Genomic DNA, 24,190 nt, shown 5'->3' on the forward strand with positions numbered 1-24,190 from the left:
TTTCTGCTGCTTCAATGGCTTGGATGAACTCTCTGCTACCGAGTGCTGTCTCTTTCTCCTTTTCCCCATTCTTAAAAATCCTGGCTTGTTCTATTCTTAAAATGTATCTAAACTAAATGGTAGCCACACCATATGTGCTTTTGTAAAAGTCCGGTCTAGATTAAAACTAGATTTAAAATGAGTTAAAAATATAAAAATACTTACCGTAAATATAGATTGAAAATAGATTAAAAATGAGTTAAAAATACAAACATACCTATATGTATATATAAATAGAAAATAAATTAAAAATGAGTTAAAATATAAAAGTATATATAGATTGAAAATAGATGAAAAATGAGTTACAAATATATAAATACTTATATACAGATTGAAAATAGATAAAAAATGAGTTAAATATAAACGTGTGTGTGTGTGTGTTGTATTTGTGCTGATAAATAAAGGGAGACTAGTATAGATCTATTTCAAGCTATTTAGCTCTCATCAGCTAGCCCTACCCTTACTGGGATTGGAACCTGTGCTGTATTGCATCTTAGGCAGATGTGTTAACCATTAAGCCACAGAGTTCCTCTCCTTATCTCCCTGGCTCCTGATAAGGAGAGGAACTCTGTGGCTTAATGGTTAACACATCTGCCTAAGATGCAATACAGCACAGGTTCCAATCGCAGTAAGGGTATAGCTAGCTGATGAGAGCTAAATAGCTTGAAATAGATCTATACTAGTCTCCCTTTATTTATTTATCAGCACAAATACAAGATAGATAGATAGATAGACAGACAGATAGATTGATTGATTGATTGATTGATTTTGTGTGTGTGTGTGTGTGTTGTATTTGTGCTGATAAATAAGGGTATGGCTAGCTGATAAGAGCTAAATAGCTTGAAATAGATCTATACTAGTCTCCCTTTATTTATTTATCAGCACAAATGCAACACACAAACACACACACACACACACACACACACACACACATATATATATATATATATAGAGAGAGAGAGAGAGAGAAGATTAAAAATGAGTTAAAACATTAAAATATTTATTTATAGATTGTAAATAGATTAAAAATGAGTTAAAAATATAAAAAATACAGCTATATCTATCTCTATCTATCTATCTAGATCTAGATAGATATATAGATATAGATATATAGATATAGATAATTTTATTTTATTTTTCTTAAAAAAGGTAAAGCAAAATCCGTGCCAGCAACCTTAATGAAGCCAAGCAGAAATAGTTAATCCATGGTGATAGGTTCTATTTGGGTTATCCAGAAAACTCTGGATATGGGTTTTTTTTAGGGACTGAGTAAATAATCTCTGCCATAGCTGCCAGGATCTAACCTGGATTTAAAGACAAATTTCACTTGCTGATTGAATAGCTGGAGAAAAAGTAGTTTTTAATAAAATCTGAGACTGAGAATCAAAGAAACATTTCTTCGGGGCTCTTTCCCCGCCTAGGAAAAACCCTGCATCTTTAAACCGCTCCGGTTATATTGGGAAGTAGGCGTGTGATTATGTACTTTCTTATTTAAAAGACAACTTTATTACCCAAAGCTATTTTATCTGGCACCTGTCACAGCTCTCCCATGCGCAGAAAAGATTACATAGTCATAAAAAAAAAGTTGATTTATCTGACACAACAGCATGCCGGAGCAAGATAAGGTCAGCAATAACCTGAGCTAGCAAGTTTCCTCTGTTTTAAATGGAGCCGTTTCGGATGAAGATGAATCTGTTCTCGGGAAGAGATTCGGGTTCAGGAAGGTGTGAGCTGTTTGGACGCAAAGGCACAAAAGATTGACCCGTGGGGCTCAGTCCAGTTTTGGGGACGAGCATTGGAAACAACTGCTTGGTGGGCATGGCAGGGGAAGGATACTGCAAAATCCCCATTCCCTCCTGATCAGCTGGGACTCAGGAGGCAGAGAATAGATGGGGGTGGGGCCAGCCAGTGGTGGTATTTGCTGGTTCTCTGAACTACTCAAAATTTCCGCTACCGGTTCTCCAGAACTGGTCAGAACCTGCTGAATCCCACTTCTGGCTCAGGTTCACCCCAAGTCCTGGAAATTCATTGCTGTTTTCACACTTATAAGTAATTGTAAGCTGGGAACTTGACCACTGGGTCGCATTTATGACAATTGCAGCCTCTGGCAGTCATGGGATCAACTTTTGCAACCTTCCCAGCTGGTTTCTGACAAGCAAAGACATTGGGGAAGCCAGTGGGCCATCGGCTGTGGTCCCCTAAAGTGTCATTTAATGTCTACAGTGGTTTCCTTGCCAAAAAAAAACACCCCACCCCGAGTAAAATCAGCTCCAGACCTGTGATGCCTCCGTTAACAACCACACCGTTGAATGACCGCACCCTTGTTTCCGGTCCCAATTGCATCAGACCACACACCCAACACACGTGGTTAAAAAAAAAGGCAGCGCTTGTTTGCCAATCGTCTTGCCAGGGTGACACAGTGAAAACAAGGAAGTGAACTTTTGCCAAAGGGAATTGAACAACAGGTGAAAGGACAAAAACATTTGCGTGCCAGCTGCAGAATTCTGCATTCCTCCTTCCTAAGGAACCCTTCCCCTACCTTGCCCAACAGCGAAGTTGATTTACTTTAAGCACATGCCAAATCGCAGTAGGCCAACAACTGTTGCCAGCTACCAGCTGGAACCGGAAGAGCTGAAAGGCACAGAGAGAGCTGCAACTGAATTTCTGTATCTCCACCCCCACCCTATCCTCTGCTTGTTTGTTTAATGATTTAAACAGTGACCTCTGGCCCGCTCCTGTTTTTTTTCTGGCCTCGGGCATCTGACAATATCAAAAATTCTCCCTCGGGGTTGAAAGAACCATTAAAATCAAGAGAAGAGAAGAGAAGAAGGAATAGAAGAGAAGATGGAAGAGAATTGGGAAGAGAAAAGAGAAGAGAAGACAGAATAGAATAAGGAAGAGAAGAAAAGAGAATAAAGAATAGAATAGAATAAGGAATAGAATAGAAAAAGAGAAGAGGGAAGAGAATTTGGAAGAGAAGAGAAAAGAAGAGAAGAGAATAAGGAAGAGAAGAGAAGAGGGAAGAGAACAGAAGAGAAGAGAAAATAAGATAATAGACTAGAATAAGGGAGAGAAGAAAAGAGAATAAGGAATAGAATAGAAAAAGAGAAGAGAGAAGAGAATTTGGAAGAGAAAACAGAAGAGAAAAGAAGAGAAGAGGGAAGAGAAGAGAAGAGAAAAGAAGATAATAGACTAGAATAAGGAAGAGAAGAAAAAAAGAAATAGAAGAGAAAAAGAGAAGAGGAAAGAGAATTGGGAAGAGAAGAGAAAAGAAGAGAAGACAGAATAGAACAGAAGAAGGAAGAGAAGAGGGAAGAGAATTGGGAAGAGAAGAAAAAAGAAGATAATAGACTAGAATAAGGAAGAGAAGAGAAAAAGAAATAGAAGAGAAGAAGAGGGAAGAGAATTGGGAAGAGAAGAGAAGACAGAATAGAATAGAATAGAGTAGAGTAGAGTAGAGTAGAGTAGAGTAGAGTAGAATAGAATAGAATAGAATAGAATAGAATAGAATAGAATAGAATAGAATAGAAAAACCAGGCTAGGGAGAGATTGTCATGGAGAAGGTCCCTCTTTGTGGCTGCTAAAGATTTACTCTGACTTGGTAGTACACAACCAAGCAATAGCTTAAACCAGCCTTCTATAAGGTGATATTGCCACCTTCTCTTGGAGAACGCAGGTCCTTCCATGCCCGGCTCAAATAAGCAGATCTCCGCCCTTGACTCCAATTCTTTCTCCCCCAACCCACCCCAGCTCCGAAATAATCTTCTGCCGTGTTCTTCAAGTATCATAAGAGAGCTTCTAGCCGAGGACTTAGCCTCCTTTTCAATGTCGTTCTCAAACCAAATGAGCTTAAGCAGGCATAGCCACCTGCACAATATTTCTCCTGCATTATTCATGGTCTGCTCCTTATCCCGCCTCGGCCTGCCTTCTCCAAAAACGGATACCGGTGGTAGGCGCTTTTCCCCAAGTAACACGTTTTTTTTTCCTTTATTATTAAAAAGCCCAGGCTTTTGTGAGCGGTAGCCGTGGCTTAGGAAAGCTAATGCCTTTTAATAACATTTGTTACTCTGGAAAGGGGGCTGCCTGCCTCCTCCTCCTCCTCCTTCTCCTCCTTGAAATTTTGCAGACTCTCCTCCTTACGGTGAGTCAGAACGCTGTGAATTAGTTGGGAGGGAGCAGGAGACATGGATAGCGTGTGTTGTGTGTGTGTGTGTGTGTGAATCTCCTAAGGAGTTGGACGGGAAGGGAAGCAATTTGCATATCGGGGGAGTCCTTCTAAAAATCCCTAATTGTTTCTGTGTGGCACAATGGCCTGGTGGTAGAATGGATGCCAAAACCTGCGGGCCCCTAATGTGCTCCAGAAACCCAAAGGGTGGCTGTCCTTCTGTCCCTGCTTTGCACTTCTTTTAAAATGGGACTATGGATAGGAGAGGGTAGGGTAGGGTAGGGTAGGGTAGGGTAGGAGAGGAGAGGACAGGGACAGGGACAGGGACAGGAACAGGAACAGGAACAGGAACAGGAACAGGAACAAGAGCGATTGTGGGTGCACCAAGGTACACCCACGTTACACCTATCCTCCGCGAGCTGCACTGGCTACCTATCAGTCTCCGAATCCGCTTCAAGGTGCTGGTCGCTACCTATAAAGCCCTACATGGCATCGGACCTGGGTACCTGAGAGACCGCCTCCTGCCGATTACCTCTCTCAGACCAATTAGATCGCACAGGTTGGGTCTCCTCCGGATTCCATCTGCCAGCCAATGTCGGCTGGCGACTCCCCGGGGGAGAGCCTTCTCTGTTGCAGCTCCGGCCCTCTGGAACGAGCTCCCTGTTGAGGTCCGGACCCTTACTACCCTCCCGGCCTTCCGCAAAGCCACCAAGTCCTGGCTGTTCCAGCAGGCTGGGGGGAGCTGAGAAGCATCTACTTCCACAGAAATTGCGAATGTTGGTTCTGTTTTTAATATGTTGTCTTTGTCTCATTCCCCCCTTTCCCTTGTCTTTTGTGAGCCGCCCGGAGTCCTCCGGGAGTGGGTGGCATACAAGACAAATAAATAAATAAATAAATAAATAAATAAATAAATAAATAAATAAATAAATAAATAAATAAATAAGTAGAGTAGAGTAGAGTAGAGTAGAGTAGAGTAGAGTAGAATAGAATAGAATAGAATAATGGAATAGAGTAGAGTAGAGTATAGAGTAGAATAGAATAGGAATAATAGAATAGAATAGAATAGAGTAGGAAGAATAGATAAGAATAGAATAGAATAGAATAATAGAGCAGAGTAGAGTAGAATAGGAATAGAGTAGAGTAGTGTAGAGTAGAGTAGAGTAGAATAATAGAGTAGAGTGAGTGGAGTGGAGTGGAGTGGAGTGGAATAGAGTAGAGTAGAGTAGAGTAGAATAGAATAGAATAGAATAGAATAGAATAGAATAGAATAGAATAGAATAGAATAGAATAATAGAGCAGAGTAGAGAAGAATAGGAATAGAATAGAGTAGAGTAGAATAATAGAGTGGAGTGGAGTGGAGTGGAGTAGAGTAGAGTAGAGTAGAGTAGAGTAGAGTAGAGTAGAGTAGCATAGAATAGAATAGAATAGAATAGAACAGAGTGGCCCATTTTCGGCCTTCCCAAACTTTCAGTAGGCCCGTCTTTTTCCCTCCCCGAGCCTCCACGCACGCCCTGCCCTTACCTGCATCCAAAACGGGCCACGTGGGGACTCCTGGGAGCGGTGGGGTGGGTGGGCAGGGCCAGCCAGGAGTTGGATTTGGGGGGTTCTCCAAACTGCACAGAATCTTAGCTAGAGGTTCTCCCGAACCCCTGCGTACCCCCAGCAGCCCACCCCTGGATGCCAACGCATAGAGTGACTGTTTCCAAAACTTCTCTTTTAAAACTTGATTGGAGAATGAGAGATAAATAACGGGAAGGGACCAAGGGAGGAAACTGAAGCGACAACTATAATTCACTTGACTTCTAGTTAACACTACCTTTCTCAACCCATGGAGTTAAGGATCCTTAGAAGTGCCAAGTCGAGACAGATCTGTTAATTTTCAACGGTTATGAACCTCGGGACGATCTAAACCTTGCTCTATTTCCCCTCCTCCCACCTTCTCATCAATAAACCAGATTATTTTTTTTTAAATTTCCACCCCCGTGCAACCTTCTTTGATTCTTTTGGGTTGTGTGATGCAATCTCCTGCAACTTTGGCGCGCCCCGAGGACTCACCGGCCTTCGGGAACGATTGCAACAGCTCTTCCCAAAATCTTTAGCTCCTGGAGTTGCGACGGAATTGAGTTTGGCGAACTCCCATTATGTTCCCCGCCACGAAAAGCACTTGGGGAAAAATGATACGGTTCCCCAGCAAGGCAAGCTTGCTTTTAAAGGAAGGGGAAAAAAGCGCTTAGCTTCTAACTCCAGCTAGGAACAGTAATATATAGCAATAATGGATTTACCCCTCGGGTTTTTCTGGAGCTGTCAAGATAATAACAACTCATTTTTAAAACGTCAACCAAGCTGCGCTGAATTCCAGGGGAGGAAACCCAACGAGAGGGAAGTTTCTCCTAGGTTTCTGTTTTTTTCATCTGCCTTTTCAGAGGTGGGAAGACTTGAAAAGGAGACCATCGTTCTACCCCTGCGCTCTACAGTGTAAATGCCATCATGAGAAGGTCAAGAGAGCCGAGATGGCGCAGTGGTTAGGGTGCAGTACTGCAGGCCACTTCAGCTGACTGTTAACTGCTAGTTCAGCGGTTCAAATCTCACCGGATCAAGGTTGACTCAGCCTTCCATCCTTCCGAGGTGGGTAAAATGAGGACCCAGATTGTTGTTGGGGGCAATATGCTGACTCTGTAAACCGCTTAGAGAGGGCTGGAAGCCCTATGAAGCGGAATATAAGTCTAACTGCTATTGCTATTGCTATTGGTAAGAGATACCTCGCATCAAAACGAAACAAAAAAGCTAAAAATACAACCTGAGAATTTCCCGCTGCTTGGCTAACGTGGAGGAGGAAAGAGAAAATGGTTGAAAGAAGACAAGCATTCTACGTGGAGAAGTTTCTCCTTTCGAGATGATGAGGCTACTGGAGTTAATTCACATTAATAAACACGAGCCACCAGTGGCAGCCGAAAAAGCCAATGCAATCCTAAATCGCATTAACAGAGGGATACAATCAAGATTAAGGGAGGTACTAATACCACTCTATAAAGCCTTAGTAAGATCCAGAGGTGGGTTCCTACCAGTTCGCACCTATTCGGTAGAACCGGTTCGTCAAATCTACCGAAACGGTTAGAAGAGGTCCCACCAGTGGACCCAGAAAGCAGGCCACACCTACAGAAGAGCTTCCAAAATGTTTTGAAACCCACCACTGGTCCTTGGATAGGATTATTCTACACTATCATGCTCCTATTTATAAAACTCAGTGCCTCTGTGAAAGGCAAGGATGACTACTGCGTTTGTGGTGCAATCAGAACATTGCGTGTGTTGAAGTTGTTTTAACGCAAACCAAAGATGCCTTTTAAAAAACAAGTTGACATCCTATTCTTATGCATGCCAGTGCTGTGTGTGAGGCAATTTAAGGTGGTTCTGACAAGTGTTGTCGGCATCTTCATATCCGGTCACATGGGCGGCAAGCCACTCCCATTTGGTCACATGGGTGGCAAGCCACTCCCACAAAGGAGGCCACACCCACAGAGTAGGTTCGAACAATTTTTGAAACCCACCACTGGTAAGATCACACCTAGAGTCCTGCATCCAGTTTTGGTCACCACACTATAAAAAGGATGTGGAGACTCTAGAAAGAGTGCAGAGAACAGCAACCAAGAAGATTAGGGGACTGGAGGCTAAAACATATGAAGAACGGTTGCAGGAACTGGGCATGGCTAGTCTAGTGAAGAGAAGGACCAGGGGAGACAGGATAGCAGCCTTCCAATATTTGAGGGGCTGCCACAGAGAGGAGGGGGTCAAGTTACTTTCCAAGGCACCCAAAGGCCAGACAAGGAATAATGGAATTGATTAAGGAGAGATTCAACCTGGAAATAAGGAGGAATTTTCTGACGGTGAGAACAATCCAACCACGGAACGGAAATTGCCTTCGGAAGTTGTGGGAGCTTCATCCTTGGAAGCTTTCAAGAAGAGACTGGACTGCCATTTGTCAGAAATAGTGTAGGGTCTCCTGCTTGGGCAGAAGGGGTTGGACTAGATGACCTCCAAGGTCCCTTCCAACTCTGTTAATCTGTAAAGAACAGAAGTTGCCCTCGGAAGTTGTGAGAGCTTCATCCCTGGAGGCTTTCAAGAAGAGACTGGACTGCCATCGGTCAGAAATGGTGTAGGGTCTCCTGTTTGGGCTAGATGACTTACAAGATCCCTTCCAACTCCATTGTTGTTGTTGTTGTTGTTGTTGTTGTTGTTGTTGTTGTACTTTAATTTTGAGGGATGGTTCAAAAATGGTTTTATAACAGAATCACAGAGTCAGACAGGACCTTGGAGGTCTTCTCATCCAACCCCCTGCTCAAGCAGGAGACCCTCTACCATTCAGGACAAAGGGCTGTCCCATTTCTTGAAAAGCTCCTTCTGGAGGCAAGTTGTGTTCATGAATCATTCTCGCCTTTAGGGATTTTCTCTTAGGTTGGTTAAAAATGAATTTATGACCGTTTTTTCACACTTACGACCGTTGGAGCATCCCCACCGTCACAGGACCAAGATTCAGATCCTTGGCAACTGACTCCTACTTATGACCTGCAGTGATTCGCTTAGCAACAGTGGCCAGGAAATGGGGCAAAACTCTCTTCACAGATGTCTCACTTAATGACAGAAATTTTGGGCTCGATGGTGGTTGTAATTTGAGGACGGCCTGCGTTGCCTTCCATCGGAGCGAAAAATAAAAGAAGGTGGAATGAAGGTGAAGGCATCGAGAAATGCCTTGCTTGTCTTCTGCCAACTCATCGGGGGTATTGCTTTCAAATTAGATGTTGTGCCATCGAAGCATTATTGATCTAATTTTCTCTGCAAAATGCTTATTAATGTTATCTTGTTAGCCCTTGATGCATATGGCCTTGTGCGACAGAATTATTCAGGGTTTTTTTTCCCCCCTATCTTGAAGAGAATGAACAGCATATGCAGTTACACTAATGATTTCATTTCTGAAGGCTTCGTGTAACCGGGGGGAGGGAGAGGTTGGCAACGTATTACACCTAGATTAACAATAATTCATTTAAAATATCCTACTTAGAAAAGCCTGTTTGGATTAGTAAATGCAAATATTTCTCTCTTGTTCCTTTATTCTTCTGAGGCTGTTTTTTTTTTTAAAAAAAAAAAAGAGTGCTTCCCTCATTGTTTTCCTGAAAATAATTTGGATATTCCTTTCCTTCCTTCTCCTTCATACTTCCTTCTTCCTTTCCCCTTCCTTCCTTCCCTTCTACTTCTGTCATTTCCTCCTTTCCTTTCTTTCCCTTTCCTTCCCTCCTTCCCTTCCACTTCCTTTCCTTCCCTTCCACTTCCTTCCTTTCCTCCTTCCCCTCCTTTCCTCTTCCTTCCTACCTTCACTTCCTCCGTTCCCTTCCTTCCCTTCCCCTTCTCCTTCCTTCCTTCCCTTCTCCTTCCTTCATTTCTTCCTTTCCTTTCTTTCCCTTTCCTTCCCTCCTTCCCTTCCACTTCCTTCCTTTCCTCCTTCCCTTCCTTTCCTCTTCCTTCCTTCACTTCCTCCATTCCCTTCCTTCCCTTCCCCTTCCCTCCTTCCCTTCTACTTCCTTCATTTCCTCCTTTCCTTCCTTTCCCTTTCCTTCCCTCCTTCCCTTCCACTTCCTTCCTTCCCTTCTACTTCCTTCCTTTCCTCCTTCCCTTCCTTTCCTCTTCCTTCCTTCCTTCACTTCCCCTTCCTTCACTTCCTCCATTCCCTTCCTTCCCTTCCCCTTCTCCTTCCTTTCTTCCTTCTTTCCACACTACCTAAAAGTTAATAAGAAAGTCTATAGAGCCCCCTCCCAAAAAAACCCCCAAGGACTTAAAATATTGGACGTTATAAATTGAATGTTCCAAATTCCAAAATTCAGGATTATTGTGTTTTGCTGGAGTAACTTTCTATTGCATCAAAATATGACAGTAAGCAGCTTTCTGGGTGTTCACAAACATCGTTTTTACTCCATTATTCTGTCACCTTTCTAAAAACACCACCAGAGATTTAAAAAAACAAAGAAGAAACACAAAACTTTGCAACGTCAATGGCTTTGGAGTTTTTGTTGGCATTCACACTTCCACAACTCGTGCATAAGTGGGTGTGTCTCAAGAACAGTTTCGGAGCCAATGTTTTTCCCTTTATTAGGGTTTCTTTATTATTAAGAACTGATTCTTAGAGAGCAGCTGTTGCCTGCCCTCTCCAGATTTTACATTTGAACGATACAGGAAAACGTTGTTGACTTTTTTAATTAAATTCTTTTTTGTTTCTCCACACAACCAGTTACAAAATACTTGCACAGGACTCCAAACAAATATTACGCAAGGCGTTGAGAATAATAGCCTCTGTTATTCTTATGAAATCCTTATGATTTCCAAGGCCAGCGGTCCCTCCTGGCCTGACGGGACTCGGATTTTGATGAGTTCCGGCCTCCTCCCATCGGCTGGTCCAACCAAGGAAGGGTTTCATTAACGTCACTTTGGGGGTGAAGTTATGGAACACGATTCAGTGGAGTGGCGGAGGGAAAACCTGAGTTGCAAAACTAGGCGACTCAAGAAAAAGCGAAAGTGGCAAATTTCATCTTCAGGAGTAGAGATCTTCATGCAGTTACATCTCCTACAATTATATACAAAGAGAGGGAGAGACAGAGAGAGACAGACAGACACACACACAAAGACAGACAGAGAGAGACGGGGACAGAGAGAGACAGAGAGAGAGAGAGACAGAGACAGAGAGAGAGAGAGACGGGGACGGAGAGAGACACAGAGAGAGACACACACATAGAGACAGAGAGAGATAGACAGACAGAGAGAGACAGACACACACAGAGAGACAAAGACAGAGAGAGAGACACACAGAAGAGAGAGACAGACAGACACACACACACACACACACACACAGAGAGATAGAGAGATACAGAGAGAGAGAGAGACAGACAGATACACAAAGACAGAGAGAGAGAGACAGAGAGAGAGACACACAGAGAGAGAGAGAGAGACAGAGAGACAGACAGAGAGAGAGACAGAGAGAGAGAGAGAGATGGGGACAGAGAGAGACAGAGAGAGAGAGACAGACACACAGAGATAGAGAGAGACAGAGAGAGACAGACAGATAGACACACAAAGACAGACAGAGAGAGACAGAGAGAGAGACACACACAGAGAGACAGAGGCAGAGACAGACACACAGAGACAGACAGGGAAAGAGACGGAGACAGAGAGAGAGAGAGAGACAGACACACAGAGATAGAGAGAGACAGAGAGAGAGAGAGACAGACAGACAGACAGACAAAGACAGACAGAGAGAGACGGGGACAGAGAGAGACAGACACACACACACACACACACAAAGACAGACAGAGAGAGACGGGGACAGAGAGAGAGAGACACACACACACACACAAACAGAGAGACAGAGAGACAGAGAGAGACAGACACACAAAGACAGACAGAGAGAGACGGGGGACAGAGAGAGACAGAGACAGAGACAGAGACAGAGACGAGAGAAAGAGAGGACAGTTCATAATAGCCAGGTAAAATCCTTTTTCCGGGGTTAAAAAAATAGTCCTTAAAAAATGCATAGAAACTCCATCGCTGGGATGGGTGTTGTAGAATATCTACCTTGATTTAGGCTCTGTGAATGATCTTCAAGACGATGGGTTTTGTCGGTTTTCTGAAGATCCCTTTTGGGGAGATCACCAGTGGGATCTACAATAGGAAAGACTACATTTAAGGAAGGGAGAGTTAAGGGTTAAGCCACAAAATGACAAGCTGCATCTTCCCAATACTTGGGTGTTACGTGGGCTGCAGGTGAAGTGTTACCTGTCCAGCTTCACTCTCCAGAATAGGTGTCTGCATGACACTTTCATTAGCTCTCCTGTCTCTGCGGCGGTTGAGAGGAAAGGGGGGGAGATACGATGCCAACCTGTTGTTTTCCTTCTCTAGGTGAGCACGGCTCCCTTCCTGATCCTCACCTGAGTTTCTTTGCAGGGCTGGAAGGTGAAATGTTGCATCAGGCTGGCCACGGCAGCCTTCATGGTAAGGAGAGCAAATCTCATCCCAATGCAATTCCGGGGACCAGCTCCGAAAGGCAAGTAAGTATAAGGATTGATCTGTTCTTTGACCTCTTTGCTGAATCTGTTGGGACAAACCGTCGGTCAGTCAACTGCAGTGTCAACCGCTGAAGGAAAGGACAGGCAGAGACTGGGGGGTGGTGGGCGTCAAGAGCGCAGTTAGCCTGGAATCATTACATGCCCACAAACAGTCTAAGTTCAACCCGTCTCGAATTCCCTTCACTCTTAGGTAAAGGTTCCCTCGCACATATGGCTAGTCGTTCTGACTCTTAGGGATGGTCCTCATCTCTGTTTCATAGCCAAAGAACCAGCGCCGTTCTGAGACGTCTCCGTGGTCATATGGCTGGTATGACTCAACGCCAAAGGCGCACGGAACACTGTTCCCTTCCCACCAAAGGTGGCTCCTATTTTCTACTTGCATTTTTTACGTGCTTTCGAACTGCTCGGTTGGCAGAAGCTGGGACAAGTAACGGGAGCTCACTCCGTTACATGGCGCTAGGGATTCGAACCTCTGAACCACTGATTCAGGCAGGATTCAAAATAATAATAATATACAATACATTACAAAAGCAGGCTTTCCAAGGGAGCAGTAAATAGAAGCAAAACACAAGCAATTTCACTTTTCAGTTTTTAGGCTAAGCCAGGCTTCTTCCTGTCTCCTTGTTGCTCACACGGCAAATTTCAGAGTCCAAATTGGCTAACTAGTTGATTCTGCCTATTCATTGGTGACCTTGTTACCATGTGTCAGCTGAATTACCATGGATGCTGGTAGGCAGAGGCAGACTCAATCTTCTTTTATTTTCCTCCCCCAAAGCTAAGGGCGTCTTATACTCCAGACTGCCTTATACACCAAAGAATACGGTAATTTCTCTGCTTACAAGCAAGCCAGCTTTGGCCATTGCCAAGATCACCTAACAAGGTCTCTGTCTGGAAGATTCAACCCAGGTTGATGTTTTTACCATAAGTCATTGATTGTGAGAAATGGAAGTGTTTTTTTTAAGGTTCCACACAAAACGCGGAGTACAAAATCGCGCTCGACGAAAGCGTGCATTTGACGTCATCACAGCGCGACGAAAACATCGCGCTGTGATCGAAAAATGTAAAAATAAAGCGGAAAACCTTACCCTAACCCCCCCAAACCTAACCCTAAACCTAACCCTAAACCTAACCCTAAACCTAACCCTTAACCTAACCCTAAATCTAACCCTAAACCTAACCGTTAATGTAATGCTAAACCTAACGCTAACCCTTAACCTAACGCTAAACGTAACCCTAACGCTCTAAACCTAACCCTAACCCTTAACCTAACCCTAACCTAACCCTAACCCTAACCCTAAACCTAACCCTACCTTTATGTGAATCGGCTTGCTTTAATTTAATTTTATTTCAATTTTTAATTTTTTTCGTCGCGCTGTGATGACGTCACATGCGCGCTTTCGTCGATCGCGATTTTGTCCTCCGCGGTTTTGACGGGTCCCGTTTTTTTTAAAACCCAGAAATCAAAGGATACCTTTCAGGCCTAAATTTCTCAGGTTCAGGCCAGTTATTCCGGATTGTTGTGCAAGATGGCAGGTGGAATCATAATGCCCATCCCTTTGGGAATGGTGATTCCATTTAATTCGATGGTGTTCTTACACCACTCTTTGAAGTTGTCCCGCGCCTGGACGCAGTCGGAGACTTTCGCTAAGGGACCATATCCAGATAATCAATTTGCAAGAGGGCCTCATAGGTCATTGGAGCCTGAGAGAGAAAGAGAGAGAGAGAGAGAGAGACATAGAGAAAACTTGCCCCTGCTTAATTTATCCCTACCTAACCTTAAAGTTACTATCTGTATCTAGAGCAGAAGAACACAAACTCCTGTCCCAAAGGTGCTTTTTTCAAGAGGCAACTGGACCTTTCTGGTTTTTCTTTGAAGGCATTTCAATTTCTCATCCAAGAAGCTTCTTCAGCTCTGACTGGATCCATGCATCCACCATCCAGTCAGAGCTGAAGAAGCTTCTTGGATGAGAAGCGAAATATCTTCAAAGAAAAACAAGGAAGTCCAGTTACCTCTTGAAAAAGTAACTTTGGGACAACCAGAAGGAGGACTGAGAATCTCCATAGACCTTGAAGAAGAAGTTCTGAAGAAACTTCTTGGATGAGAAGCGAGATGTCTTCAAAAGAAAAAAAACAAGGAAATCTAGTTGTCTTCTGAAAAAGCACCTTTGGGACAACCATGACCTGAAGGACTGAGAATCTCCATACACCTTGAAGAAGAAGTTCTGAAGAAGGTTCTTGGGTGAGAAGTGAAACGTCTTCAAAGAAAAACCAGAAAAGTCCAGTTGCCTCTTGAAAACGCCCTTTTGGGACAACCATGACCTGGAGGACTGAGAATCTCCATACACCTTGAAGAAGTTCTGAAGAAGATGGTCTCCTTTTCAAGTTGCCTCTTGAAAAAGTAACTTTGGGACAACCATGACCTGGAGGACTGAGACTCTCCATAGACACAAACTCATGGATTCAAGAAAGTTGACCTCCTGTAGCTTTCTGGATACTTTCATGTGATTCTCTCAATTTCCCACAACCTTTCTTAGGATGTGTTTCAAATCTCTAGTCTGGCCAACAGTCCTTGAAGTTCTTAAGATAACAACCAGGTTCAATGCTCTGTTTGTTTAGAATATATTAGTCACTCAACGCCAATGGACTTTGGATGGCCTACAAGACTGGGCAATCCATAAAACATCAAATGAGCATCCTAGACTGAAACCATCTTGTAATCAACCACAAACCAATAACACAGGGATCCTAAACAAACAATAATTCACCAACCGCAGGCCTGGGACCCAAGCCAGGTTAGCTGGCTTGCTCTTTGAGAGCTTAACTCTGTGCTGTGTTATCACATCCCTACCGCTGTAGGAGATGACACAGTGTTCCCATAGCAACATGCTCACTATGGATTGCATGTTCAAAAGGTGCAAAGTGTAAAAAGTGTTTTATCATCCTTGTCATCATCGTGGTTAGCATGCTTAGAAAGTGCTCAAGGAGGCCATAAAGGAAGGCTTTGATGTAGGACTTGTCCCATTTTTTCCAGAAGAAAGCATCAACCTTTAATTCGGATAGCTTAGAGCAGTGTTTAGAGCTGTGCTGGCTGGGGGATTCTGGGAGTTGAAGTCCACAGGACTTAAAGTTGCCAAGGTTGAGAAACACTGGCTTAGAGTTTGGTCCATCACGGTTTAGCGCCTAATCTAAAGGAAAACTAACTATGCTCAAAGATCTACTTCAATCAATCAATCAGAATAGAGCTGGAAGGGGCTTTGGAGGTCTTCTAGTCCAACCCTATACCATTTCGGAGACTGCAACTAGTCCAGAATGCAGCCGCGCGAGCGATATTAGGTGTACCTAGGTACACCCACGTCACACCAATCCTCCGCGAGCTGCACTGGCTACCTATTGGTCTCCGGATGCAATTCAAGGTGTTGGTTATTACCTTTAAAGCCCTACATGGCTTAGGGCCAGCACACCTCCGAGACCACCACTGCCACATACCTCCCTGTGGCCGGTGAGATCCCACAGGGTGGGCCTCCTTCAGATGCTGTCAGCCAGACAATGCCGGCTGGCGGCTCCCCGGAGGAGAGCCTTCTCTGTGGCTGCTCCGACCCTTTGGAACGAGCTACCCCCAGAGATCCAGACCTTGCCCATTCTCATGGCCTTCAGAAAAGCTGTGAAAACCTGGCTATTCCGGCAGGGCCTGGGGCTGTTGACCTCATTGTTGAGGTCCAGCCCCGATCATAACGAATGTATGTGTGTTGTTTTTAACATGTTTTTATTGTCATTTTTATTATTCTTTTTTTTCTTTCGATGTAAGCCGCCCGGAGTCCTCCGGGATTGGGCGGCCGATAAATCGATTTAATAAATAAATAAATAAATAAATAAATTTCAGACAAGTGGCTGTCCAGTCTTCTCTTAAAAAGTTGAAAGCCCCATCGCATCAAAGTTGAGTGACACCTACCTTGTTGGGCAGAACTTTGTCAATCTCCTCCTGAAGTTTTTGCTGTATGTCCGGATGGATGGCCAGTTCATAGGTCAAGTAACTGAGGGCGCTGCTGACCGTCTCATAGCCAGCTAAAATGAAGATAGTTGCTTGAGCCAAAATCTCAGCATCGGTCAAACCTACACGAAGAAGGGAAGAGAGAAAAGTTGGAGGCCACTTTTGGATGCAAAGAAACCCTAACTTAATGAACATTGGAGAAGATGCAGAAGAATGCATCCGAGCCGAGGTGGTGCAGTGGTTAGGGTGCAGTACTGCAGGCCACTTCAGCTGACTGCTAGTTCTGCAGCTCGGCAGTTCAAATCTCACCGGCTCAGGGTTGTCTCAGCCTTCCATCCTTCCGAGGTGGGTAAAATGAGGACCCAGACTGTGGGGGCAATATGCCGACTCTGTAAACCGCTTAGAGAGGGCTGAAAGCCCTATGAAGCGGTATATAAGTGTAACTGCTATGCTATTGCTGTCTTAATTGATCCGTTGGTGAGGAGCTTCCTTAGCAGTTTCCTACAAAGCTTAACTGACGTTCATACAAAAATACCCCGAAAATGTTTTCCCCGAAAATACGATGTACTCAGAAAGTAAGCTTGATTTTTTTTACATGTGCACTCAGTATAAGCCCTACTCCCAAAATAAGCCCTAATTAAGACGCCACCTGCTCCAGGGTGCAAGGATAAAAATTAAGCTAGGGTGGAGATGGAGGGGCGGTGGAGTTGACTTGCTACTTACCATCAGATAGTTGCAGTCAGACCTCGCACACCTCGGCCCCGTTTCTTTTGCTGCAACCAGCAAGGCTTTCCTGAAGGCCTACTGTAGCTGATAGCAGAGCTCTGGATCGATCCGGAACTCTGTTATCGGCTACAGAGGCCTTCAAGAAAGCCATTGCTGGCCTTGCCCAGAGAAGAAGTTCCTGAAGTTTCTGATAGTTGAAAAAGAGGCCGGGGCAATGTGCACCAGTGTGGTGAGTCAATGGATGACATTTCCCCCTCCAAAAATAAGACATGGTGCTTTTTTTGGTGGCAAAAAAATTATAAGGACAGGGTCTTATTTTTGTTGTGGTCCGCTGGTGGCCTGTGGAGCTGGCAGCAGATTCGGACAGTGAGGAGGTTGGGGGAGGAAGATGGGCCAGTCCTGGAGTCTGGGGAAGGCTCTGAAGAGGGCTCTGTGTCGGAGGCAGAGAGGGGGCCAGGGCCATCTGGGAGTTATGTGCTGCCTCCAGAGGCTCCGAAGTCTGACATCAATGAGGCAGAAGAACAGTGGGAGCCTGTTAGCAATAGCAATAGCAGTTAGAACTATATACCACTTCATAAGGCTTTCAGCCCTCTCTAAGCGGTTTACAGAGTCAGCATATTGCCCCCAACAACAATCCGGTCCTCATTTTACCCACCTCGGAAGGAGGAAGGGCTAAGTCAACCGTGAGCCGGTGAGATTTGAACAGCTGAACTGCAGAACTGCAGTCAGCTGAAGTAGCCTACAGTGCTGCACTCTAACCACTGTGCACCTCGGCTCTGTTCCCAGTGTCTGCATGTGCAGAGCTGCCAGAAGGCAACAACAGTTAAGACAAAAGTTAAGACGACTCAGAAGTAAGGCTTGGAGATGATTGGCCCCTCCCATAAGACATAAATAGGAGCAAAGGGATGTAAGCCTTTGCTGGAAGCAACTTTTGTTCCTTTTGGTCGGTTTCAACTCTGAAGCTCCGTTTTGACTCTGTGCTCCGTTTGGCTTTGCAAAGCTAATTGGCAATGAGGTCTCTGGCAGCGTTTCAAGGGAGATAAAGTTGGGTGCTTATCAGTCTTATCCCGAAAGACTTTGGCAGACTTCTGCCGGACTCTTTACAAACTATTTGTGACTCATTACGGGCTATGAAATGAACTTAATTCACAGCTTTTGAAATAAAAAGAGAGTTTTGGGGGCTATGCATTGCACTTCCTCTGGAAGCCTAGGGCAGAACAATTTCAGGAAAACACAGTAGATGAGATTGAGAAATTGTAGGCCTCATCCAAGACGCTCTGATTCTTATGAAGTTTCCCTCAAACCCACTAACTTTAAAATATTCCTGAACTGTCTCAATGCTTTCCCCCTCACTTTCACCGAGATGCTTGTCTGTCTCGCCCGCATTGTTTTATTAATTCCCACACTAGCAGATTAGCAATGAATGCTGGTTCTGGTTTGAAAGATGTGACTGTTGACGATGATTTCAAATTATTACCTTATAGGTGTGATTCACGCCATTCATCTCGTGGCTTGTCAGCGAGTCTTGAGATTCTATCATCAGTTGCAAGAAATCCACTCTTCTCTGAAATAATAGCAACATTTCAGAATGCTTGCTCCTTGGCAACCTGGCCAGCAAAGAGTGGCATTTACACAACAACAACTTCAGAGTATTGGTTATTACAACAATGCCATTTTGTTCAGAGCCAATCTCCAAATTATTCCCAGGTCACTGCTTGCAACGCTGCAGTTTAATTTGAAAGGGATTAAATATGGGGAAGGATTGGAATTTGTCTAATTAACTTAAAATTAATTAATGAATAGAATAACAGAGTTGGACAGGACCTTGGAGGTCTTCTAGTCCAACCCCCTGCTCAGGCAAGAAAGCCTACACCGCTTCAGACAAATGGGTCATCCAATCTCTTCTTAAAAACTTCCATTGTCGGAGCATTCACACTTCTGGAGGCAAGTCGTTCCAGTGGTTAATTGTTCTCACCGTCAGGAAGTTTCTCTTTAGTTGTAGATTGGACCTGTCTTTAATTAGCTTCCACCTAATACTCCTTCTCCTACCCTCAGAACAGAACAGAATAGGAGCTGGAAATATGAAAAGGCAGTTTATTATATTCCCCTGGATAAGAGAAACGTGTTTTGAGGCAGGAAATCAGGGGTGGGTTTCTCGCCCCGTTCCAACTGGTTTGGTTGGAACGGGGCCGGCGGCGTCCTCGTGCATGCGCGCAGTGCACGCATGCGTACTAGCGCCTGTGCGATGCTCCAGCTGCTCCTGGAGGATTGCGCAGGCACTGTATGCGTCCTGCACATGCGTGGAAGCACAGAACTCGTCAAAAACCGGGTAAGAAATGCGGGCGGGCGGGTGGATCCTTCGGCGTTCCCGGAAGTTACTTACTTCCGGGGTCGCCGACCAACCGGTTCGTGGGGACCGCCGCGAACCGCCTGAAACCCACCCCTGCCCTTTGCCCATCTCACCACGGGCACCTGGGAAGAAACAAGGCTCAACCAAACCTGGACTCAAGACAGCCTACAAAGTTGCTCCTGCATTGCCCCATGGGAGCCTGGCAACCAATCAGAAGACAAGATCAAGATCAAAGGCCAGAGAGGGCATAAAATCAGGGACTTTCAGCATCTCTGTCTCTTTTTTCTTCTTCACCCCAACTCTGGAAGCATGGGATCCCCCTTTTCCGTTCAGGAGCTGCTGTCCCCCATTAAACTACCTTTCCAAGCAGCCTCCATGTTTCCAGTTTCTTTTTCCCCACTTGGAGCTGAACCCAGAAGGACCGTTTCTTCCAACACTAGGAAGCTACTTAGCTTGGAAAAGTTTACAGATGTGCATTCCCAATGCCTGGTGGGGTTGTTTCTTTTTCCAGAACTAACTTAATAGTTGAGGTTTTTCCCATACCTTCTCCCCCTCCTGGGCCCTCGTCTCTTTCAGTTTTGTGATGGACCTCTCGAAGAAGTCTATGGATTCGTTGGAAAACACACTGATGTTCATCTGTCAAGAAGAGGTCTTATCCATGGGGCACATCTGGAAAGAGAGGGGGGAAAGGGTTAGAACAGTGGTTCCCAAACTTGGCAACTTTAAGACTTGTGGACTTCAACTCCCAGAATTCTGCTGGCTGGAGAATTCTGGGAGTTGAAGTCCACAAGTCTTAAAGTTGCCAAGTTTGGGAACCACTGGGTTAGAAGAACCCTGCGGATGTCCTGAGCAACTAGGTGGTGGGCTTCTCTGAGGCCCAAAGAGATGGTGATCAACCCAAGGAACATTCATTTGAGGAGAAAACTTGAGTGGTGGGATTATTTATTTAAAAAGGGGAAAGTGGTTGTGAGGTTCAGCCATGCAAGATGGGGCCAACAAAAAGCACACCCCGGAGTTCTACTACTAACTTTGTTGTAGCTTATACTAACAGAATCTTGCCACATCTACCCCTCTCCCCCCTCCTCACCTTTACAGTCTAAGAAACTAGGGCAGATCCAGAGGTGGGTTCCTACCAGTTCGGCCCGGTTCGGCCAAGTAAGTAGTAACTTGGCCGGACATGCGCCTGAACCAGTTCTGTTGTGGCCCAGCAGGAGCTGTTGAAGCTGCCACCAGACTCCAACAGCGAGGGGCCCTATGAGTCGGCTCTGGGGGATGTGGAGGACCCTGGACAGGGTTCCGACTCCAAGCAGGGCGCAGAGAGGCTGGTTGGCCACCAGGAGGCGCCTGAGCCTTGGACCAGTGGGAGGAGGCAAGGGAGAGTGATTCTGACATCAGCAGTGAGTTGTTCCTGGATGCCCGGCACCGGAGAGCTAATAGACGTCAGGAACAGTTGCGCAGTTACAGGAGGTAATTGCACTCAGCTGGTGGTCATTAGGCTCCTCTCCAGACTATAAAAGGAATGCTTGTGCACACGCCCCTTTTGCAGAAGTCAACGCATGAACTAATGTGGAGAACAGTACTGTGAGCTTGGCAGGCTGGATTGCTGCCAAGGACCTGTCTGTCTGTTAATAATTCTGTAAAGTATCTTTGGCTTGGAGTGTGTTGGTGTGGGATGAGGGAGGGTCAGAACACAGTTCTGTCCTCGGGAGTGCCATCTTGATTTTCTGTTCTGCACATGTGCAGAACAATCTTCATTGAAAAAAAATGTATTTATTTTCCTTTTCTTTTTCTAATGTTGTGCACATGTGCAGACCCTTTTTAGGTGCAAATGCACACGCATGGTTTTTTTTTTGGCATGATGAACTGGTAGTAATGGCGGCAGGAACCCACCCACCTCTGGGCAGGTCCCTTCTAAGATGTTGGGCACTTCCCCATTCCTTCAGCTGCCTCATTGTCTTCACCTCTTCCTTCTCTCTCTCAAGGCCATTCCCGCAGATCATTACAAGTGCTAAACCTTCTCAGGGGTTACAAAGAATGAGTTCCAAAGCTGAAGGTAGAACCAACCTACATAATAAAATGAATATTGGAGAGAGGAAGTCACCCGTCAGCAGTTTCTGCACCTGTTGAACAAAGGGGTCTTTGGGATTGTTTATGGAATCCATGTTGACACCGAAAGAGGTGCTTGTGATCACATCCATGCTGTAGGCACCGAAGGTCCTGGACAAAGGCAAGGCACAAGTGGTCGAAATAAGGAAGAAGAAGGAAGATGGCCCTCAAATGTCTACCTGGCTCTTCCATCTCTACATGTCTCTACACTTTTATGCCTGGAACATTTTCTTTAGGGGATCTGGATCTGCTCGTAAACGTCTCCTGGAGTTCAGTTGTCTCTTTGCTCTAGATGGTCAACATCTGGATGTAGAACATGAACGTTGGATTTTAAGCTTGGTCAGCTTTTTGAGGCACTACGCGACCTACTTCAGCAGAGGTGACTTTCTACGTGACCACCTTCTAAAATGGGATCTTGATCTATTGCCAGATCACAGATTAACAGAGTTGGAAGGGGCCTTGTAGGTCATCATTAAGATCATCTATGGCTCGATCATAGCAATAGCAATAGCAGTTAGACTTATATACCACTTCATAGAGCTTTCCGCCCTCTCTAAGCGGTTTACAGAGTCAGCATATCGCCCCCACAGTCTGGGTCCTCATTTCACCCACCTCGGAAGGATGGAAGGCTGAGTCAACCCTGAGCCGGTGAGATTTGAACCGCTGAACTGCAGATAACAGTCAGCTGAAGTGGCCTGCAGTACTGCACCCTAACCACTGCGCCACCTCGGCTCTTGGCTTATCATGGCTTATCTTCAACTAACCTGATTGTTTTGTCCATTTGTGGTGCTCTCTGAGCTTGGTTATTTTCTCGTAGATGTTTCATCAACCAAACAAAGTGACACCATCCATGCTAGCTGTAAAAGAGCCATGCTCAGAGAGGACCAAGGACCCGTCCTTTCAACCCCGAGCGACAAACATTCTCCTCTAATTGTCCATTTGTCTCTGTACCATCCAATTTATGCAAAGCAGAACTTCAGAGTTTGGAATCCTAGAGGACAATTTTACAGGACAGTGAGGGCGAAACTTTTAGTGCCCAAACCAGAAGGCGCACATGCGCCAAAGTGCTGGAAAATCCAACGAGCAGCTGGATGACGCGTATGCGCACCTGGGAAATCTGATGATCAGCGGGCCAGCAGGCATGCGCACATCAGAAACCCAACCATCAGCTGGCTGAGCTGGTGTGACGGTGTGTGTGGCCAAAGAGAGGGCTTGGCGTGCCAGCTCTGGCATGCGTGCCATAGGTTTGCCATCATGGCTATAGGACAGTGTTTCTCAACCTTGGCAACTTGAAGATGTCAAGTTGCCAAGGTTGAGAAACACTGCTATAGGATCTCCATTGTCAACTGCTGTTTCCTCCTGAGAAATCCTTCCACGTGTTTTTTGTTGCTTCCACCCTCAAGTTTCCTCTTTTCCAGTCCTATTTGTCACCTCATGGAGTGAGTTTCCAAGGAATGGACCACCATTCCTCCAGAGATGAATGGACCCCACAGCTCACACGGTCAGGCTGTTACTCACTGTTTAACATTCACCAGTTCGTCTCGATCAGCTTTCTTCTGCAAAAGCACTAACAGATTTTTCGCATAGTTCTGAATGATGGGAAACATCTGAGGGAGAAGAAGAATAGAATAAGAGAGTTGGAAGGGACCTTGGAGGTCTTCTAGTCCAACCCCCTGCTTGGGCAGGAAACCCTACACCACTTCAGACAAAGGGTTATCCAACTTCTTCTTAAAATCTTCCAGTGTTGGAGCATTCCCAACTTCTGGAGGCCAGTTGTTCCACTGATTAATTGTTCTCCCTGTCAGGAAATTTCTCCTCAGTTCTAAATTGCTTCTCTCCTTGATTAGTTTCCACCCATTGCTTCTTGTCCTACCCTCAGATGCCTTGGAGGATAGCTTGACTCCCTCTTTTTTGTGGCAACCCCTGAGATATCAGAAGACTGCTATCGTATCTCCCCTAGTCCTTCTTTTCATCAAACTAGACATTCCCAATTCCTGCAACCGTTCCTCGTATGTTTTAGCCTCCAGTCCCCTAATCCTCTTTGTTGCTCTTCTCTGCACTAGAGAAGAGCAATAAAGACTCTTTCTAGAATCTCAGCATCCTTTTTACATCTTGGTGAACAAAACTGGATGCCATTATTCCAAGTGGGGCCTTACCAAGGCCTTATAAAGTGGCATTAACACTTCACGTGATCTTGATTCTCTCCCTCTGTTGATGCAGCCTAGAACTGTGTTGGCTTTTTTGGCAGCTGCTGCCCACGGCTGGCTCCTATTTAAATGCTTGTCCACTAGGACTCCCAAGATCCCTCTCACAGTTACTACTATCGAGGAAGGTACCACCTATACTGTACCTGTGCATTTCGTTTTTCTTGCCTAATGTAAAACCTGTCTTTTTTCACCCTGAATTTCATTTTATTAGATAGTGCCCAATGTTCAAGTTTGTCAAGATCCTTCTGTATCTTAAGCCTATCTTAAGAGGATGGAGAAACACAGAAGGCAAGTGAGGGAGGAAGGGAGCCTATCATTTTGTCCTACAGAAAAATCAAGATTTGGGGCACGGCCCTAACGCTGCGCCTCCCCCTTTTTCCTCACCTCTTTCAACTTTCCAGTGGTGAAAGTGGGCGAAAGTACTGTCCGAATCCTCTTCCACTTCTCGTCCTGGGCTCCCACAAGGGAGGTCTCTAGCTTGCCCCGCGGAATAAAATTCTAAGGGTC

General features: G+C 45.1%; 1 protein-coding gene across 1 annotated transcript in view; it reads right to left on the minus strand.

Annotated features, from left to right (window-relative positions):
- Window positions 1–10,132: 10,132 nt before the first annotated feature.
- The window catches only part of LOC116517818 (cytochrome P450 3A9-like), a 22,238-nt gene continuing 8,180 nt past the window's right edge, over window positions 10,133–24,190 (minus strand). Inside the window, 14 exon segments of the mRNA XM_032230994.1 lie at window positions 10,133–10,811; window positions 11,816–11,902; window positions 12,169–12,331; window positions 13,778–13,812; window positions 13,814–13,903; window positions 13,905–13,955; window positions 13,957–14,007; window positions 16,256–16,418; window positions 18,499–18,584; window positions 19,914–20,006; window positions 21,265–21,278; window positions 21,400–21,587; window positions 22,995–23,083; window positions 24,068–24,181. Coding sequence (XP_032086885.1) covers window positions 11,822–11,902; window positions 12,169–12,331; window positions 13,778–13,812; window positions 13,814–13,903; window positions 13,905–13,955; window positions 13,957–14,007; window positions 16,256–16,418; window positions 18,499–18,584; window positions 19,914–20,006; window positions 21,265–21,278; window positions 21,400–21,587; window positions 22,995–23,083; window positions 24,068–24,181 — 1,218 coding nt within the window. The 3' untranslated portion in view covers window positions 10,133–10,811; window positions 11,816–11,821.

The sequence above is a fragment of the Thamnophis elegans genome, chromosome 14 (assembly GCF_009769535.1).
Source record: "Thamnophis elegans isolate rThaEle1 chromosome 14, rThaEle1.pri, whole genome shotgun sequence".
Taxonomy (NCBI): Eukaryota; Metazoa; Chordata; class Lepidosauria; order Squamata; family Colubridae; genus Thamnophis; species Thamnophis elegans.